This window comes from Paracoccidioides brasiliensis (assembly GCF_000150735.1).
Source record: "Paracoccidioides brasiliensis Pb18 unplaced genomic scaffold supercont2.11, whole genome shotgun sequence".
In the NCBI taxonomy this organism is placed as follows: Eukaryota; Fungi; Ascomycota; class Eurotiomycetes; order Onygenales; family Ajellomycetaceae; genus Paracoccidioides; species Paracoccidioides brasiliensis.
This window is the reverse complement of record NW_011371368.1, coordinates 512,905-533,493: the sequence shown is the minus strand read 5'-3', so window position 1 is coordinate 533,493 and position 20,589 is coordinate 512,905. Positions and strand designations below refer to the sequence as shown.

The 20,589-nt window shown below is 45.2% G+C and overlaps 7 protein-coding genes across 7 annotated transcripts; 4 read left to right on the top strand and 3 right to left on the bottom strand.

Moving 5' to 3' along the window:
• Positions 1-1,050: 1,050 nt before the first annotated feature.
• PADG_07415 (uncharacterized protein) lies at positions 1,051-3,128 on the top strand (the record flags this gene model as incomplete). The annotated part of the gene is made up of 4 exons (XM_010764422.1): positions 1,051-1,406; positions 1,600-1,741; positions 1,881-2,258; positions 2,532-3,128. The coding sequence occupies 4 exons, from the start codon at positions 1,051-1,053 to the stop codon at positions 3,126-3,128; spliced, it is 1,473 nt and encodes a 490-aa protein (XP_010762724.1).
• A 769-nt stretch (positions 3,129-3,897) lies between these two features.
• On the top strand, positions 3,898-4,788 carry PADG_07414 (uncharacterized protein; the record flags this gene model as incomplete). Its single annotated transcript, XM_010764539.1, has 1 exon — positions 3,898-4,788. One exon carries the CDS (start codon positions 3,898-3,900, stop codon positions 4,786-4,788), a length of 891 nt encoding a protein of 296 aa, XP_010762841.1.
• Positions 4,789-6,015: 1,227 nt separating this feature from the next.
• On the bottom strand, positions 6,016-9,071 carry PADG_07413 (uncharacterized protein; the record flags this gene model as incomplete). Its single annotated transcript, XM_010764538.1, has 3 exons — positions 6,016-6,054; positions 6,190-8,455; positions 8,515-9,071. The coding sequence occupies 3 exons, from the start codon at positions 9,069-9,071 to the stop codon at positions 6,016-6,018; spliced, it is 2,862 nt and encodes a 953-aa protein (XP_010762840.1).
• Positions 9,072-9,446: 375 nt separating this feature from the next.
• Positions 9,447-10,960, bottom strand: PADG_07412 (uncharacterized protein; the record flags this gene model as incomplete). Its single annotated transcript, XM_010764537.1, has 2 exons — positions 9,447-10,619; positions 10,700-10,960. The coding sequence occupies 2 exons, from the start codon at positions 10,958-10,960 to the stop codon at positions 9,447-9,449; spliced, it is 1,434 nt and encodes a 477-aa protein (XP_010762839.1).
• A 2,351-nt stretch (positions 10,961-13,311) lies between these two features.
• Positions 13,312-14,389, top strand: PADG_07411 (uncharacterized protein; the record flags this gene model as incomplete). Its single annotated transcript, XM_010764421.1, has 3 exons — positions 13,312-13,363; positions 13,429-13,670; positions 13,739-14,389. The coding sequence occupies 3 exons, from the start codon at positions 13,312-13,314 to the stop codon at positions 14,387-14,389; spliced, it is 945 nt and encodes a 314-aa protein (XP_010762723.1).
• Positions 14,390-15,477: 1,088 nt separating this feature from the next.
• PADG_07410 (uncharacterized protein) lies at positions 15,478-17,358 on the top strand (the record flags this gene model as incomplete). The annotated part of the gene is made up of 5 exons (XM_010764420.1): positions 15,478-15,539; positions 15,658-15,749; positions 15,829-16,183; positions 16,279-16,507; positions 16,567-17,358. The coding sequence occupies 5 exons, from the start codon at positions 15,478-15,480 to the stop codon at positions 17,356-17,358; spliced, it is 1,530 nt and encodes a 509-aa protein (XP_010762722.1).
• A 1,536-nt stretch (positions 17,359-18,894) lies between these two features.
• Positions 18,895-19,911, bottom strand: PADG_07409 (uncharacterized protein; the record flags this gene model as incomplete). Its single annotated transcript, XM_010764536.1, has 3 exons — positions 18,895-19,489; positions 19,586-19,656; positions 19,750-19,911. The coding sequence occupies 3 exons, from the start codon at positions 19,909-19,911 to the stop codon at positions 18,895-18,897; spliced, it is 828 nt and encodes a 275-aa protein (XP_010762838.1).
• Positions 19,912-20,589: the final 678 nt, after the last annotated feature.

Here is a 20,589-nt window from a genome sequence, read left to right as displayed (position 1 = left end):
GGGGGGGGGGGGGGGGGGGGGGGGGGGGGGGGTGTTGTGTGTGTTATTGTGGAAGGGGATTTGTATTTGGGCGGCGTAGAGTTGGGTATGTTACAAGGGATCAGAGAGAAATATACCCTGAGCTCAGGATGCCACGATGACAACTTGACAGATGAGTGAGGACGCCGATTATCGTTTACGTTTCCGCAGGTAACTACAGAAGATTCGAAGAAGAACCATGTTCAAAATACGCTTACGGTTATTATTAGACTCTCTAACGATGATGTCAGACCCACCGTTGATTCATATCAACATCTCAGCAGAATTTCTGGCGCAATTGGGGTTCCCTGTTGAACTCTTCGGGATGACAAGGACCCTCCATAGCATTTCCGTATAATTATGGGGTATCTATCCCCGTCCCTATCTAAATTTCTCCGTAAGGCTTAAAAAGTAGTTAAGACATATTACACCGAATGACAATAAATAATTGTGAAAGACAAAAACACTTCATTCTTTTTGTGCTCTTCTACTATGGTGCTTTTATCCATCTCACTTTTTATTGTGAAGTCTCTTATACATCCGGCACCATTTGCCATGCTTAGCTCTCTCAGCGCGGCAGCCAATCGAGCGGCCTGAATGCAGCCATTTTTGCGTCAGTTCAGCCTCGAGCTTCAGCTACTCTTTGCTAAAGTCTCCTACGAAAGACACCAATCACTCTCTCAATACAAGAATGTATACTAATGAACAGGTTAGTTATAGTTAGTTAACTAACTAACTGTATCTCCCCATTACTCAGCCCTGCTGACATAGACCAGGACCATATAGAATTCTGGACTACCGATTCTTCTTTTTTCTGCTTCTTCTCGTTTCCGGATAGATTTCTCGTTGTTTTTCTCTCTTGATTGTTCCCAGATACCCTTCAACCTCCTGTTTCATCTGCAAGTTCTGATACATCTAGTCAGCTACCTCGCAACTACACACTAACCACAAACCTAATATAAACCAAGATAATACCAACCAGAAAAGAAAACAGAATAGGGAGACAAAGCTTATATATAAGGAAAAAGAACTATGACTCTCTCACGAATACCGTCCCACCGGTCCAACCGAAGCTGGCGCTCCAGAAAAAGCACCCACTCGCTTTCCAATTCCCACTCCCAGTCCCATTCGCACATAAATGGACATCCCGAACATCACCCACCACTCACCAAAACAAAGTCCCGTGAGGCCGCTTCAGCAAAGGCCAACAATCATGCACCTGCAGGGAACCGTGACGATGAGCCCGATCCACTGTTGGGATTTGAGAACCACCTTTCCCCGCAACAGTCCGAAGCACTGCAGAGCCTCAAGGCGGAGTTGATAGAGAAGAAGCTCTATACGGAAGCGCATGGTGAAAATCCCGCCAGCCACGATGATTCTACTTTGCTGTATGCTCTACCTACTACCTACCTACACTCATGGCGAAGGAAAAGGAGGTGAAGGAATGCGGAAGTTGTTTTAATGGACTCGTTTTTTATTGTCTCAGCGAATTACTTTCGGAATGGGGAGGTTTGGGTTGGAAGCTTTTCAAATTGAAAAGAGCTATGGTCTAACATAGTTTTCGTGTCTACCATCATATAGGCGATACCTTCGTGCACGTAAATTCGATGCGCCCGCGGCCGTTGCCCAGTTCCAAGCGACAGAAGAATGGCGCAAGACGAACCAAATCGATGAGTTATATAAAAACTTCGATATCGATGCTTATGATGAAGCACGGAAAATGGTCAGTATAACCCACGGTTTCATATCTATAAATTTACCTTTCCTTTTGCTATTCCAATCGAGTTCTCATTTTCGTCCGGTTTAATCCAATCTATGAAAATAAAGCGCTCCATTGCTAACCTGGGTCCATAAAATTACAGTACCCGCAATGGATCGGCCGCCGCGACCGTCGCGGAATCCCCATCTTTGTCTACGTGATCAAGGACCTAAACAGCAAAAATATGACCGCCTACTCATCCTCTATCTCGTCGGGAAAGACAGCCGCAACACACGAATCTTCCACGGTGCCCGCAAGGCTCCTCCGTCTTTTCGCGTTGTACGAAAACAAGAGCCGGTTTGTGATGCCCCTGTGCAGCGCTCTGGATCGGCCGAATCCGGAGTCCCCGATCGTGAATACGGTGAATATTGTAGATATTGAGGGCGTGGGGTTGAAGCAGTTTTGGAATTTGAAGGGACACATGCAGGATGCGGGTGCGTTGGCGACGGCGTATTATCCCGAGACTTTGGATAGAATATTTGTATGTCCATTTCCCTTTGTTTTGTTTTGTTTTGTTTTTTTGTTTTTTTTTTTTTTTGCGTCATGCTGGGTTCAACCTTACCATTTTCCATCGACTCTCTCCTTTCACTTGTCATATGAACCACAATTCAGAGCACTTGGACAAAATCAGTCAGTGTCAAGTTTGGCACAAGACAGGGATGGAGAAACCATTCTTTCATTATATAAGATAAAGAAATAAAAGAAAAAGAAAAAGAAAAAACATCCCAACTAACCATCTTATTTATGAACCCAGATAATCGGCGCCCCTGTTTTCTTCCCCACCGTCTGGGGTTGGATAAAACGGTGGTTCGATCCAGTAACAACATCAAAGATCTTCATCCTCTCCGCATCCGAAGTAAACTCCACCCTCCGCAATTTCATGGAGCCCTGCAACATCCCAAAAAAGTATGGCGGCGAGCTGGAATGGAATTGGGGCGACATGCCATCCCTGGATGAACAGGCGAAGGAGCTCGTAGGCGCTCTGGCACAGATTGGGCAGAGGGGGGATAAAGATATTCCTGCCACCAATGACACCGCTTTGGGTGATACGAGGGAGGGATTTTACAGGGGTCCTGTGGTATGGAATGGGGAGACGGTGGAGGTTTTTGGGAGTGTCGATGGGGTTGAGCGGAGGAGGACGATTGTCATTCCGCGGAAAAAGCGTGTTGATGGCAATGGCGGTGCTAGTGCTGGAGCTGGTGACGCAGAGAAAGAAATAGAAACAGTGGTGAATACGGTGGAGAGGGTGGATTCAATCACCAAGGGGCTTTCGGCTGTGAGCATGGACAATGAAAAAGTTCCTGAGCCAGCATTTGATGATAAAGCTGCACAGGTTACTGCAACGGTATGAGATTTGAACATCTATCTGATATCTGATATATTCGATTGCCAGTGGAATCATGTGCAAATTTCCCTTGTTTGGATGACTGTCCTCTGTTCTCATCATCGCTCATCGCGGCCACTCCAGCGTTTTTATTCTACATCCCCATGGTTGCTTTCAGATAATTCTTTCAACACCAATGCTGAAGCCTTTTTCCCTTTGCCCCTTTGTACATACGCGTATCCTATTCCGGTTTTCTTATGTTATATCAATTGATTCTTTTTGTTTATATCTCCCCTGCTGCACTCCTAGACTAAAATTACACTCCCGCTGCTTTCATTTCATTTTTTGGCCTTTTTGACAGCTTTTCCCCATATGTTTGATGAACTTGCCGGAAATGAAAGAAATTCCCCGAAGGACGGAGATATGCAGCAGCCCATCTCGCATGTTCCTTTTGTCTAATAATTATCTGTCGTCTACTTCAAGAACCTTGTACATTTACATAGCAATGCAAAGTCCAAATGACGCTTTCTTGTAGGATTACATAAGCCTCACATGACCAAACCTTGGTATGTCTGAAGCTAACCGCTTTCGGGAAAGCACTGCCACTTGCCGAATCGGGAAGACGGCAAAGGCGCCGGTCTTTGCTCCTGCCCATTTTCCGCGCCTTGACCAAATCTCAGTTGTTTGGTCTTTTCTACATCTTTTTTCTCTTCTCTTATGAATGACTCATTTCTTCACTCTCTTTTCGATCCTAGCAATTGAGTAAGACAAGTCCTCTACGGCATCTATTTCAGCTATGGCTGATGTCGCTGCTGCCTCTCCTTTGCCCAAAAAGCGCGGTCGCCCTCCAAAGCTCGACGCGACAGGTGCTCCCGTGAAGAAATCCAGCGCCCCCGATGGTCCCCCTAGAAAAAGAGGCAGACCACGAAAGAACCCCAACGACCCCCCAAAACCCGTCGCCACGGGCCCAAAGAGAGGACGTGGTCGACCGAAGAAAGATGTTTCTGATACACCTAACAAAATATCGCGACTGAGCACTGATGCTTCTGCCCCTCCCGCCAAGCGCGGCAGACCCAGAAAATCGGATGCAAACCCCTCTGCGAAAGCCGTCAATGGCGCAACGGAGGACTCATCAGACTTGACTCTGGATAAAATCATTGGTATTTATTCGTTACAGTGTAGCGAGGTGGAGGAGAATTGGCCGGACGAGGCTGAGGAGATGGAGCTGACGATTACACGGACGTCAGAGAGCCCGCTGGGATTGATTGGCGGGTTCAATTTGGGAATTATTGAAGGCACGATGCTCTTCGCTGCGGACAAGCCTACGCTAGACAAATTTCGCGCCGTAATGAGTAAGAGCGGTCGTGCTGCGCCGGTTCGTGGTGAGGATGATGCGGCCAAATCTGCGACTGTGAAGGATCGTCGGGTTTATTTCAGCTGGCGTGGCCGGTCAACGAGTGAAGGAGAGATACATACTGAAGAAGGAACGTCGTCGCAAGATGGATACATTGATTTCACAAGTAACGAAGCTGTCACATTTCATGGGATTGCGGGCTTTCCCCGGCTCGGCAGCAGTTGTGCATTCAAAGGGACAAAAATTGACAATGATGCTGCGGACGCGCCGCAGCCGTGGACCTCGTTCTCTAAGGTAGCTGCTGAGCAATCTGTGGCGAACAGATGGAGGTGAAGGGAGAGATATATGTCCTGTTCCTTTGGTTTTTCTTTTCTTCTTCGATTGATGTCTGTGCTTCGCTCAGTTTCGTCTCTGTTTGGCTACAGTTTAAAAACACCTCACCCAAGGAATGGCAAGGCAATAGCACTCGATCTATGTATCATTTGCCCCCTGTTTAACGACGCTGGACATGATTCCATCCGATAGAGATGATTTAATCCTATCCAGGAAGACCGACAACGTCGGGGCTAAGCTACGAGAACAACCAAAAAGAACATTTATTACCACCCTGCTGCCACGTGTACCTTGATTTCTCAGGATTTCCCCCCCCGTTTCTTTTTCTTTTTTCTTTTTTTTTCCCCTTTTTTTTAACTTTATTTTCCTTTTCTCCTTTTCCTTTTCTTTTTTTCCCTTTCCCTCAGTTATAGGATTCCATCTTAACTTTGGACAAGGGCAAGGGAGGGATGGAAAAGAAGTTGGAATTAACTTTCTACCAACTGAGTGCGGAACATTGTATTGGCTATACGAAGCTGCCTTCAGGTTCATTATTCTCACTTTTTCATTCCCGCCTTTCGGTTTTTTTATTTTTTTAATTTTTAATTTTTATCCGTTTGATATTTGCGCGGGCGGTGAGGTTATCTATGCCTATAGTCTTTGCTGTTTTCCTACCGGAGGGTTCACACTGCTTTTCATGTTTTTCATCATTTTCTCTTCAAGGATTCTTCTCAGAACTCCCTACTTTTGGACGGGATTTTATATCATTCAATTATAAGCAGAGCCGGGAATTATCTGTATCTTGTCATTCATGAAAGTTTTGTTCCTTCAAATACTTTATTTATTTTGTAGTGGATATGATGTTATATGATCAAGAGATTTTACCATTCTCTCTGTCGTCATTGAGTAAGAATGCAAACACTCATGTCATTGTTTGGTCTCATTATACTCCCGTACAGTTACAAATTTTGAGCTAAACATCATGTTTCTTTAATCATCTATTAGAAAAACAGTTCCTACATATTGTGTGTAACCTTTTCAGAAGTTGTATATCTGTAGATAAAAAGAGCATGCAATAAAAGAGATACATTTATCGTGAAATGCAGTTCTTTCTCTTCTCCAAAATATAAATTATAATACAGCCATGTTCTTTCAAGATGAGGAGTTTCGGATTGGTGGAGGGAGTATAGTTTGTCGATTGACTTCACATCTCAACAAATGATGCAGAGTGAATTTATGGGTAGCATTTCAGGACTTCCATTTCATGTTTACTTGTTTCCGTCGGGCCTGTGGAAAAAGAGTGGAAAGAGTTAACTTAGAAGTATGGCTACGGAACATTAAGGGAGCTGTAATTCGGTTTGTTGGGGGGGGGGGGGGGTAAAACAGGGGTAAACAAATAGAAAAAGAACAACGAAGACGCACCATCGGAGCCAACATCGCAACTCCAATCCCCAGCGCAACAACAGTCAATAATAACTGCACCTTCGAAAATCCTTTGCCTAAGATGTCAAATGCCTGACTGGGATGCACTCGCGTACCAAATACATCTAACCCATACGCGAAGACAAGACTGGTACTTTCCAATAGCGTTTGGCTCGATTCAATGTCGCGAATCCCAATTACCTCGCGAGAGTGGGTGAGGAACCATCTGCCATCAAATTCTAGATAGGGAGAGTACTGCACTAGCCCCTCCTCTGCTTCGTTCGAGGTTGGCGCACGACCAACTGGACGGCGGGGATCGAGGAGCTGGCGCGGGATGCCGATGATTGCATTTGATTCGGGCAGGGAGCAGAGGAGAAGCTTGCTAGTGATGCCTTGGCGGGTTTGGGAGACGGCAATGGTCGAGATGGGTTCGGATATTATATAGGCTTGAGAGATTACGTGTGGTCGTGGAATTCCTGTGTCGGTGTGGATGCTGGAGTAGTTTGCAGTGTCACCTAATGGGCCACGGTCGTTGGGGATAGGGGATTCGTAAAGTTCGGAGATTACCAGCTGGTAGCCCTTTGACTCTGAGGTGTTTGTTACGTCGGCCCAGAGGGAGTAGGCAAACCAGTTTTCGGATAAGGCTGATGCAATGGGCTGGCTGGTATCGACCCCCGATTGGGTAATTGAGTGCAATATTTGTCCAGATATGGAGTCAAGGAGGTAGAAATTGGCTGTAGAATCCCCGACGGTGATTAGGAGGGCAATATTAGGGTTCAGATATTTATAAAGAACAGATCTATCTCCGAGAACTTTCCCAATCGATGCAACTTGATCATGAGCAGGACGTGAGATCGCATGAATGAGTTTCTGACCACTGGGTGGTATGAATTCCCAAATGGGCTCTTTGGTGTTGGCGGAATTCCAACCAAGAACTCGGCCATTGTTCAGCGTCACAACGAATGTGTTGATGTCCACGGAAACAGCAGATAGATCAGGAATGCCATCTTTCCCCACGCTGACTGGAACAGGGGTGCCCCCACTAGAGATCAGGGCTACTGATTCAAGGGACTCAGAGAGTTTTCCCTGTTCAACGATCTCCCCGGTAGATACGTTAACTTTAACGAAGCTACCGTCTTCGACATATACTGTCGCAACAGAGTGAGCAGTGCTGATAGCTTTCACCTTCCAGTCGCCATTAAGCGCTTCAACGACCTTGCGTTTCCACGCGACTTTCCCCTTTGTCGCATAGTCGATAGCAAGAACGTAGCCTTTCCGCGTTGCGATTATCACCAGTTTCCCCAGTCCAAAGTTGCTCAAGTCAGTAGCTTCGCTAGCTACTAAACTCGACAGGATACGAACAGGCAATCCTTGGAGCCATTCTGGCAAACTAACCAGGTCCTTCGCATGGCGTTTTAGACGGTGAATATATGCTCCTATCACCGACTCGTGACCTTCAACTTCCAACTCATGAGCAAGTATTTCGCCCCCATTTACATCAGCCCAAGAAGCGGCAACAGCTTCAGTCAATATTTCTGGCCTGTTCCATCCAATCTCTCCATTTCGAACAAGCATCCAGTCACCCGACTCTAAAACTTGAGCAAAGCGAACTGCGTAGGTAGAGCCGCGGGAAACAACTTCCGAAACTGCGTGGAACGCACTTTCAGTGATATTCTTGCTCATGATACATCTCGCAAGGAATTCACGGGAGGCAGACGAGACAACGCTGGTCTCAGTTTTCGTAATGCGAGTAAAGTAAACGTTGGCATCCCTGGTGCTCGTGGCAAAAACAGAGCTCTCGCCGACGAGAGGAAGGTCGTACGCTTTGTCTATCGATGCCGATTTAATATCTATATGATATACTTCCGCCCAAGACTTGGATTTCGTGGCATAATGTAGCAGGAAGTGTGGCTCTGCATTGAGAGATTGAGCCGCATGAACTTCGATCCTTTCGACATCTTCACCGCTGTTGTTCTCAACAATGATAGAGTGGATATGTTTAGTCCCAATTACATTTATCTTGATCGTTTTCCATGCACTGTCGACCCAAACAATCAAGGGTGATATCGAGTTGGCACCGACGAAAATGATGGACTCTGGAGATGAAACTTCGCTGTCAGAACTCAGTGTATACTGATTGGCGTAAGCCCCAGTCTTCAAATCCAGCGCGGTGACTTTAATTTTGTATCCCTTTCGCATTGCAGAGTGTAAAGAAATATAGTAAACCGCCGTCTGAGACGTTGACACTTGGAAAAGGACATCGTCACTGGGAACAACAATAGTTAGTTCTAAATTTCAAGAACCAATGGATAAAAATTAACCCACGTATTATCTATGTATTCCCATTTAATATTCCCCGACGCGCCATCTAGTCGTCTAACAATGCCATTCTTCCGACCAAAGAGCACCAAAGAATCCTTTGCGACCTGCTTCTGGTCCGTCGACTCATCAAGACCAAAGATCTCCAAATCGACAACAGGGCCGTCATGGAACTCATGCTCCCAAGCCAACTTCCCATCCAATGCGCCCCACGAAGCGACCTTCCCACCAATTGCGCTGACCACCGAATCTTCACCATCAACCGCCCTTAGGAAAGATTGTGGCGTTTGAGCATCCTCCGACGTCACGGAGCTAGCCAGGTTCTGCCGCCAGACAATCGCGCCATCTTTAGGATTCACGGCGCCCAGGACATGTCTTTCAGTAAGAGTGTATAGTAACGAAGCAGCAGAGGAGGTGCTGGGCTGGTGGAAGAAGGTCGACCGTTCTTGGGGGGTTCCCAGCAGGGCATGGTGGTAATCATTGTGGTAGGCTTCGTCTGCGAAAATTGCGAGGGAAGAGGGTGCAAGGGAGGCCAGCAGGATGAAGGCCGCGTGAAGCCGCATTATTTCATCTGCTTACGGCTGTCATTTGGGGGGAGGGTGGAGGGGAAGATATGGTGTGAGTTTGGCTGAAGAAATTATTGGAGGTTGGATGTTGGGCTTAGTTGAGATGCAGGTATAAAGGATAACGTAGTCAGCACGTTAGGCTAAAGTACATCCTTCTGGGGCGATATTAAGGAATTTCATGATGCAGTTTTTGATAATGATATTCTTATTGCGGATAGTAATACGAATTGGTTACGGACAAATAACTACAGGTAGGTAATGATTTTATTTTTTATTTAATTGAACAAGAATATTAGCTCTGAATGCTAACTATTCCAAATCACAGTAAATGAACAAAAGGGAATCTGCCTACAAGATATTACAAAACTCACATTACAACTCATTCTTAAAAACAATCCGGTTACAATTCTCAATAACTTCCTTCTCACCCTGAGACATACCTTCATGGACCTGCCAAGGAACAGACCCCATGCCCATTGCCTGCAGCCCGTCCTTGCTAACGAATGACCAGTCCACAGCTCCAGTAAAGCCAGACTCACCAGGTCCTCCAGCATCCGGGAAATCCCAAGGGGGAGACAATGACAAAAAGGCCTGGCGCTGCTTCTCAAGATATCTTGCATTCATTTCACATAGCGGCGTTGCGGGGATATAAAGTACGCTCGAGTCACCTTTCCCTCGATGTTCCTTGTCCACCGAATGGAGCGAGTCGCAATGCCATGCAACGTAATCCCCCAGTTCCACACGAGGTACGGATACCATGGTAGTGTCAAGTTCCAGATGTGGATGAGTGAGGTCCGAGTATTCCTGGCAAGCTCCCGGAACCGAGCCTGGGAATGAAGAGTCCAGCAGCGGCTCCGAGGTATTGACATCGAAGAATGGACGGAGGATGGTATATGCAGTACTGTGTTTTAGCATAGGGCATACGTGCAAGGTGCCCTCTCCGGGGCCCGTGTCCGACATCGATAGCCACCCCTGGAAGAATCGAAGCATGGAGCAGGCACCAGCTCCATTGTAAAGATCCATCTTAGCGTGAATGCGATGCTTAGCATCCCAGGGGTCATATTCCTCCCAAGAGCCGTCGAGGATTTTCTGATAAACTCTCGAGTATTCTGGATCCTCCCATCTTTCAAGGGATCCTCCATCGGCGTGAGGGCCTAGGGCAAACTTGGCATCGCCTGGGTCCCGAATGCGAAGTCGATCAGCGTAGGTGAGGGGATATGTTGTGGAGAGCTGCGTGTGGGGGTCCGAAGAGTGCCAAATCCCTTGCAGGAAGCGTTGGGTTTGCATCATATTCGGATGAGCCCTAGCTGTGACTTGTGGAGGTGACCAGTAAAGTTCATAGACAGCAGGTGAGGTGGGGGGAAACGCTTTCACCCTGTCTCTGTTAGCAGAGATATAATCTCTCGCCTGCTGTTTTAGGTCGAGAACGGTCGACCTCGGAATGACACCCCTTATAACTGCAGATCCACGATGACGAATCTCCTCTATCTTACCAGGGTCAACTTTCCCCGATACCACATCGGAGTAATCGATGCATGGTATAACCTGTAACATGTCCATGGCGTCAATCGTCTGATTGTTCTTCTCTATGTTCAAAAATTAGTAGCAACTCGTCAAAAACATACGCTACCACTGATTTCACGGATCTCTTGCACTTCATCCTTAAGGCTAGCTAATAATCTAGCCCAGCTATCCACCAGAGCACCCTCTTTGTTGTGGAAGAGGTTTATTTTGAGCTCCTGAAACCGAGACGGGAGGGGCTGAGGCTTGAAATCAGGCCTCAAGCTAGGGAAGACCGATGATATATCCCCTGCAGCTTTGGTAGGCCGTGAAAAAGTGGATGCAGCTCGAACGACCGCTCGGGATATAAATTTCGGGATCATCATGCTTAGAGCAGTTAAGTACCTTTAAATCTGAATAACGTTTGTGAAGTTCACACCCGCAGGCATTAGAATATATGAGGAAGAACCATCAATCTCGGGCCTGACTGTGAACTAAACAGCAGACTCGAGGCTTGTGGTCAGCTGGAAAGGAAAGGGGATAAGGGAACCGTGGGACCTTGGAAGCCAGAGTTGATCCACGTGACACCGCTCTATATTTGTTGCTGACAACAGGTTTTAAAAGCGCTGAACATAGTTTTCAAAACGAGGCTCTTCGTTGCTATCATCACATTCAGCTTTTGTCCTATTTGATGAATCATGGGTGTATTTGAATGCTGTTCTAAAAGGGTTGAATTTGTTTTTAAAATTCCGGTTGGAAAAACCTCGACTTTGGTTTACGTTGGAATGCCCCGGTTACCCGTGTCACGTGCACCTCTTACGGAGTTAGGTAGATAAGATGATATTAATAATATTAATTTTAAACTTTCAAAAACTTATAAATAAACTCTGAAAGATAAAATAATATTTAGTTATTTATCAACTTCTATTTAGTCAATCTAATACTTTGACTTGATGTATAAAATATATTCTTAAATATACACTGTTCTTTAGTGCAAAAAATCCATTTTTGATTTAAAAGCATCTTCATTCAGTTAGCTGTGAATATATCAAATTTAATTCCATAGAGAATCAATAATGAGATTATTAACACTAAACTTGATCTTTACTTTTAATTTTTAGACAAGATAACTAAAGGTCATCTTTATATATATCTAGAACAGGAAATCATTCCTTTGAAGACCTATCAGACAAGGTAGATGTAGGCGCATTGAATGTTATGAGGTTCAGTTCATTCAGTCAATGCTGCAGTTCAGTCATTCGTGCAGCTTGTTGTTGCATCAATCTTCAGAGATCAGCTGCAAGAGCATTGATGTCAGTGAAGATTTCTGCTGAGAATGAGTGCTCAAAAGAAGAATCATAATTCATGTTTAGGGAAGGAATTTCTTAGGCACTCTGGCCTTGTTCTCAGAGTGAAGGCTCTCTGGCCTTCTTCTCAGGACGAAGGTTCTCGGGTCTTATACACGGGACGAAGACTCCTAGGCCTTATAAGATATAAAGGAACGAATTCGTAATGTAACAGGCGTGCTACCAAATACATCCCTAGCACTTCCTTATATTAGAACAAAAAGATGAATTCGTTAGGAGAAGAGAAAAGAAAAGAAAAGAGAGAAAGCTAAAAAGGTGGGCGAAGAGTTGTATACGGGCCAGGCCAGAAGAAGGATACGGACGTAAACGTAGCAATGGGGAGCGGTAAGCAGCGGTTCAGCTCCCGGACCAGCGCCCGGTGGAAGCACAAACCGCCGACCGTAGAAAGCTGGGCCTGACAAGGTGTAATTAGCCCTATGGAAAGCACGGACCCCTAAACACAACAACGCCTCGCTGGATAATCCGGGCTAAGAGTTTCACCCAGGCGTTAGCCAATTTCACAGACAGAGCCATTCAGCTCGGAACTTCTACTCTCTCAGGTAGTCAGTCATATATAACTCTCAGTTATTCTAAGCCCTTTAAACATCTAAATAGCAACCTTAGGCAGGTGAATACTTAAGGTTAAGAATCTTAGAAAGCAAGGCCTGTAAGTACAGGAACACTGCTATAATGAAGAAGCAATGCCAAGATATATTTGTTGTGGAATGAGATAGGGAGGCAAAAACAGAAGAGATCTACACGCGGGATTCAATGTGATGGGGATCTCACTAGGGATAAAGCTCATGAACTTATTATTCCGCTGCTAGCTCATCATTCAATCCCCGCGAGCCCGCACCCCTTGAGCCTGCAGTACGCTCAAGAGCTCCACCAAGGTGCAGCAATTGCATTGCACTTGAGCATAGAAGAACAGGGTGTCCGAATCCTAGTGTTATTTAAAATAATTTAATTGGGCGTTGGTGAGCGGAGATTAGAATTAAAATCTAGGCAGTTGAAATATTTCGGATTCGCTGGTTCGACTTGGTGAGTTGGTTAATCCTGAACTAGGAACCGCCGGCAGGTTTCGGCAAATGTCCCCATTCCGAGGCTCCAGGTTGTTGCCATACCTTTTATGTTCCCCGCTAATATAGGACATGTCAGCGAGCGATGGCTGTTGAGAGGGGCAAAGATAGATAAATGTGCATAAGGCTGCAATCCGCGGTTGAGGTTGGATGGATCTATGGATATATATACCCATACGTTTGATAGGTGCTGTACAAGCTGGACATACTTCAACTATGCAGTAGAAGGGCAGCCTCACATATCTGAGAAGTTGTCTTTTTATTAGATCTTATCTTTCTCCTCACACCTCCCGGAACAAACTATCCCTGACAATGGCCCAGAGCGTGAAGGGGAAGACCGCTATTGTGACTGGTGCAGGTTCGGGTAAGCTTCGAACTTCGGACTCTACAAGTAGTTATATCTCTAATATAGGCAAAATTCACACAAAGGCATCAATTTTTGCTTTGTCAAGTTGTTACTCCAAAATGGCTGCAACTGTCTCATTGCAGACCTCGCCCTCCGCCCTGAAGCACAGGTTGTTGTAGATCAATACTCCTCTGCATCGCCCAGGGTCATATTCCAGAAAACAGATGTCACAGATTGGTCCCAGCTAGAGAAGATGTTCGAAGTTGCGGAGAAGGAGTTTGGAGAAATCGATATCGTTTGTCCAGGGGCTGGTATTTATGAACCGGTATGCCGACTTTGCGACGCTGCAGACTCTTTGATCCCCGTTTTTATTTTCTTGGCTTGCTCATATAGCCCCAGTTATTTTCAAACTTTTGGTACCCACCGGGCTCGCCAGAGAGTAAAGACTCGAGCTTCGGGTCAAAATACAGTCTGATTGATGTTAACCTGACCCACCCCATCCGAACCACCCAACTTGCCATCGCACGATTCGCAAACTCCAAAACCCCGAAATCAATCATCCACATATCGAGTATCGCGGCCCAGCTTCCATCCCTCACCACCCCGATGTACATCGCAACCAAGCACGCGATTAGTGGCTTCGTTCGATCCCTAGCAAGACTCGACGCAATCGGAATCCGCGTAACTGCCGTCGCGCCTGGGTTCATAAAAACTCCGCTCTGGACCGAGCAACCGGATAAAATGCAGATCATCGACGAAAGCAAGGATGCATGGGTAACCCCAGAAGAAGTTGCGGAAGTGATGCTCGCACTGGTTGAGCGGGATCAGGTGAATGAGAATATTCTCGGTAATTCGAAGGAGGAGGGGAAAATGGTTCCGATTAGGGGTGGAACAATTCTAGAGGTGTCCAAGAGTGTTCGTGCTGTGCTGCCATTCAATGATCCGGGCCCGCTTGGGAGACCAGGGAATTCATTGGGCAATCCAAGAGCGGCAGAGGAGAGCCTCTTGAGTCTGGTGCAGTCGGGAAGCTGGGTGAAGCTGTAGATTTGATTTAAGCTACGTAAATTATCACGCTTTTTGCAGGGTGCGAGTTTCTGGGAACGGATCGTAACTTTATTCGGCAAATGCATAGGTAGCTAACTACCTAAACAGGGCTCATTTGCTGAGGATGAAAAGGGATACAGTCGAGTCTATTGCAAACACGTTGTTCTCCTCATATTGATACTCATCCCATGCCACAACCAGAGACCGTCCGTATATGAAACTTGAATGTTTCAATGAACGTGAAGAATTGATTCTCTACTTGTTCTTAATTAAGTGGAGGTCCATAACTAATTCTGTCAATGGACAATTTTGAACTATATGATTCTACTACTAATTTACACTTATATACAATTGGTGACTAATGGTTGATAATACTTTATTTCTCTTCGCTATAGCTATATGAATATAATTTAAAAAAAGTATCAATATACTTATACTTAAAATATTTCATTGAGATGTGATAGTTATCATTAGACATATATTTATTTTATTTATTATATAATTAATAATATATTAAATATAAAAAAATTATTAAAATAAGTAAAATATACTTATTTCTATCAATATAATTAAAAAAAAATAATAAAACCAGTTAATATATATAATAATAAGCAATAACTGCAAATTACCATATTAAAAGAAGTGTACTAGAATAAGTAAGTCTTTAAATCAATAAAGAGAAGTGCAATAAGAAAATAAAACATGTATATTCAAAGCAGAATTGCAACTGCAGGTGTAAAACGCAACGCCCAAAGCCTTGACGTATCAAACTCCGCCAAGCCCGATTTGGAGAAATCCGCCTCGAGAAATAACTTCTTATCGTTGCTGGCCAACCAACACTATATCCTCCGCAAAACAATCCACTTCATTTCATTTATTTCTAATCTTCATCACCACTTATAAATAACATATAAACCAATCTATACCCCCCCCCCCCCCCCCCCCTTTCCATACAGCACTCTTCCTCCTCTCGTTTTTGTTCCGCGATGCCTCGAGACCGTCACAAGTGCCATCGATTGTCCGGATAACAGGGGAAGCTCTGTCGATTTATATATTTAACTGCTGGCAGAAACAGTGCCTCTTGTAGGATGGATACCGAAGCATCGCCGGATGGGATAGCTGTTGGTGCTTCTTACAGCAGGAGTCGTCGGTACGGAATATGAATTTGCTCTTTTAGCCGCAGATGTGCCACTGTGGTCTCCAACCGCCAACTGGAAGGAGTGGGAATTATTCATGGAGAGAAGATAATTACTTGCTAATATATGTAGCAGGGGAAGACGACACCATGCGGGCAAGAGAGAAGTCGGAGGAACCGGACAGGCAAGTTGGATCAGCAGCGTTATCAATCTGCTGAATACGAGTGAGTCAAAACGCAGCTTGCGTAACTCGGTCTGTCTAAATACTCCCAGGGGAATTTGTCACTAAGCCGGCCCTCACAGTTATCGGTGCCGGTGCTCTGGCAATGCCAAATGCCCTCGCGCGCATGGGAATCACACTCGGTGTCATTATTATCCTATGGTCTGGAATCGCGGCTGGTTTCGGCCTGTACCTGCAGTCTCTATGTGCACAGTATCTGGACAGAGGGTCCGCATCCTTCTTTGCGCTCTCTCAGTTAACCTATCCGAATGCTGCGGTAATTTTTGATGCCGCAATCGCTATAAAATGCTTTGGTGTTGGTGTAAGTTACCTGATTATCATCGGCGATCTCATGCCTGGAGTTGTCGAGGGCTTCGGTGCGAATTATGCTGGAATGGACTTTTTACTTGATCGTCACTTTTGGGTTACAGCGTTTATGTATGTGTATCCATCCATCCATACATCCATCCATCTGATATTATCATGTTTTTCACTTAGTGTCATTCCGTTAATATATGATTCCATATCTTTAGGTTGGTTGTTATTCCGCTTTCATTCCTAAGACGTCTGGATTCATTGAAATATACAAGCGTTATTGCTTTGACATCTATTGGCTACCTTTTGGTGTTGGTTGTGGCCCACTTTATCAAGGGAGACACGATGCATGAGCGAGGCGCTATAAACTACTTCAAATGGCAGAGCGGAGTGTCAGCGCTAAGCGCATTTCCCGTCATGGTGTTTGCGTACACCTGTCATCAAAATGTATAGTTTCCCTTGCGACCTTGCCGTTGATGGCGCACCGCTGACACTTAATATTCCAGATGTTCTCAATCCTGAACGAAATCTCCAATAGCTCTCACTTCAGGACCACAGTCGTGATCTTCGTTAGCATTGGCAGCGCGGCCATGACGTATGTTCTCATCGCAATCACGGGATATCTATCATTCGGGAACAACGTTGGAGGTAACATTGTCGGGATGTACTTGCCATCATTGTCATCAACAATAGCGCGGGCGGCCATCGTGGTCCTCGTGATGTTTTCCTATCCTCTTCAGGTTCATCCTTGCAGAGCATCGCTAGACGCCGTTTTAAAATGGTGCTTGAACCCTAAAGCGCCAACCACCGTTGCCAACGTCTCACCAAATCGCAACCCTCTCCTTCCAAGACCAAATAGAGCCCATGATCCCATGGGAGATGCCCGCTTCGCAATTCTCACCACCATCATCCTTGTTTTGAGCTTCGTCGTCGCCATGACCGTGTCATCCCTCGAGTCCGTGCTAGCCTATGTTGGAAGCACTGGTAGCACCAGCATCAGCTTCATCCTACCTGGCTTGTTCTACTACAAGATCTCCTCCCCTGAATCTGCCATACACCAGCAATTAATGAAAGAAGACGACGAGGCAGAGGACGACGTATCTGATAATGGTGCGGAAAACGAAGGCCTTCTCAGCGCCAGTGGTTTACTGTCGGCTAGCGGGATCTTAGGACTCAACAATCGTCAATGGCGAAAGGCTCTGTTGCGCAAGCTGAGTCTAAGCCTTGCTATATACGGAGTTGTTGTGATGATTGTTTGCCTTATTACCAATACCTTCTTCCTCGCCTCTCACCAATAACTACCCACTTGCACATAGAAATATCTATGGATACCTATTTAGGGTCTTGCATATATCTTCTCCCCCCTCCCGTTAGCACCTAGTTCTGAAAGACCCTCATTTCCTGGAATCATACGGTCAAACGACACAACGGATTTTCTTTTCTATTTTATCCACATCACATTCGGGCGGCAATACCATGTTTCTCGATATCTTTCTTCATTGACTAAAGTTTGCGAAGAAGAAAGCACAAAAGTATCAAGGAACCTAGGGTTTTACGATATGGGAATAACCAGGTTACGAGGTTTTATCTCATGGAATAGCCTTTTTTTTCTTCTTTCTTTTCTTTTCTTTTCTTTTCTCTTTTCTCTTTTTTCTTTTTTCTTTTTTTTTTCGTTTCTTTCTTTTTTTTTGAGTGGGTGGGGGGGGGGGGGCGCCCGCTGTTTTGTTTCCCATTCCCCAATTTATTTATTCTTATAATCCCACCTCCTTTATTCTAGGATACAAGTTTCTGGGGCTGAGTTTCGCAATCACCCTCCTCTACCCCCATGTCCCTGGGAGTTATGTTACTTTGGATTTGGGTGCAGGCGTTCTATTTCTTCGATCTACTCGTCATTCTCTGATATCTCCTCTTTCATTTTGCTACCTGCTACTTCGCTTGAGTGATCTGTGGCCTTCAAAATCCCCATCAAGCCCATTTCACTCCCACTTTGTTTTATTTCCTGTTATATCGCTTCTCTTTAAGCTACGTATCTTTCTCTTGTCTTTCTTCGATCTTCTTTTTATCAACATACGATTTCTTTTCTTCCTTTCTCTCCTTTTTCCGGCGTCGTGTTTCTTTTCTCTCTATTCTATAGAATTGAATCTCATTTCTTTAAACTCCCATTTAATCCGTCGCGAGTCCTCTGCTAAATGTAGCGGTGACTTATTTAAAATTGTGATGAAGTAGTTCAAACCCTCTGCTCAATCTGCTGTCGTTTCCACTATTATCTATTCAATTGTCGGGTGTATATTTCTTTACATCTGAATTTTTCCAACGGGATGGAGTTAGGCTGCCGTGCAGGTAGGAAAATCGTGCTACCTCAAGCAAAATGGATGATTGGATTCTGATACAGGTGCTATAAACCAGCGGTTTTCATTTTTGGAACAGTTGAGAAGTATTCCACGGATGACTATGAGTTCTTAACAAGGCTCCGATAACTATTCTCCTCTTTCTGCAGCATAGAGCCATCGAGTCGTTAATTAATGCCAAGCTTGAAAAGAAATAGTGGACTTTAACAGGAAATATATAGTTTGTTCTGTGAAACATTTGCTAGCAGCCCAGTGTGTAAACAAAAATAGACGATAATTGCTATCAAAACATTTAATGTATTGAAAACGGCATGCTACAAAGGGAAATAACAGAATAAAAGGGGAAAAAAAGGGGCTAAATCGTTCAGTAAGCCAGATTTCTTTCAGACATAACCTTGTCATTCAGCTGTTCTTCTCTCTATCTCGAAGCAAGTAAGGAAAGCCGAAATAACCTCCGCTTTGAGATATCCTTCATAAGTTCTTGATTTAGTTATCGTTCTGGCTGTTCAGAATCCGCAGGATGGCAAGGAAGAGGTTAATGATGTCCAGATAGAGAGAGATAGATGCAGCAATCTCCTCTTCAACATGGTAATGGCGCATCACAAGCTGGGTATCCACCAGGATATAGCCACTGAAAAGCAACGCGATCACGACACCATATACCAAGTCCATTTTGCTGCTCTTAGGCAAGAAGGCAGCCATGAAGCCAAAAATAATGACTAACCAAAGGGCGCTGAATAGGTATGGCATCCAGCTTGTGAAATCATACTTGGTCTGGCAGGCGAAAATGGTCAGGGCAACGAATATGCCTAGGGTCAAAACAAGGGCTTGAATGACAATGCGCGCATCGTAGAAGGAGGTCGTGACGCTGATTGCGTAGGCTTCGAGAATGGTGAAGCCGCCCAGGAACATGAGGTTGGTGGGATAACTTTTGCGTTTCCAGTAGGTGAGGCCCATGAAGACCAGGGCACTGATGGCGGAGACGAGCATAAGCCAGGGATGGGTTTGGATCCAGGTACGGTAGTTCTCGCTGAAAAAGGAGATGGAGCTCAGAACTGTGGTTAGGAGGAGCTGGATTGTTCTGCGTGGGGTGTCTTGGTTAGTTTCCGGGATGTATAAACGAGAGGCAAGGCTCGCTGGGTATCAGATCTAGGCAATAACACAACTGTAGGCTTACAAGATAAAGTAGACCTTGCGGACGAACTGCATCCGGATGGGAAGAGTAGCTTCAGCGACTGAGCCACCAAACTATTAGATTGTTAGCTCCTGTCAACCATATCTTCAACAAAAAGTGATTAAAAGGTTTTTTTTTTTTTTTAATCCACCTAGACTTCCACATACCTTGAAATCATCGGGGACGTTGTCATCCTCTGTGCGAGGGGCGCCCAGAAGCCCATCCGATGGGTCTGAAATTGTCTGATAAGACGGAGGGGCTTGGGTATAGTGGCGGTCGTCGAGCGAGTCCCGCTGCGGTACGGGGGAGTATCTGGTGTTTGCTGCCATCCCGACTAGCCCAGAGTGGATGGGATGTTGTAGCTTCAGCGTTGGGTTGAATGAAAGTAGGCCGTATTAATTCGATGCACGACGCACGATGCAATAAGAATCAGTAACTGAGAGTAGGAATGAAACCTTGATGTCATTTTAGAGGAGCTGATGAATAAGCATCGCGAAAATCACATGACGTTCTTGACCCTAGATATGAATATCACATGGCCATAGCGCCAAGATAATGTTGGACGTCTAAAGTGGTTGTATTGGGTAGCCTATCTCAGGGATGCTATATACTATTGTGCAGTGCGCTAGTCCATAATAGGAAACCTAGGCTCCAACAGATAAGGCACCTGCCGAGATCATGATAAGGTTCTTTCCTTCCTTGTTTATTTGTTTATTTGTTTATTTGTCATCCTTTCCTATCAACCAGATAACCAACTTAGCTGAAAGAATTTTAACGGTTTTCTCCTTAGAAGCTCTTATAATTTAAGAGTAGATCGGTGTGGATGGCGTAGTGGTAAGTGTCATCTACAGAATACCTTGCAAGTAGGCACTGAATGTTGGGGAGCACTCCTCTTGAGACATAAGGTTCGTGGGTTCGAACCCCACATCTCACCAATTGTATTTATCACCAGAGGAAGGTTGAATAGAAAAGGATTTTTGATTGACAGGACCAAGACATGTTCTTTG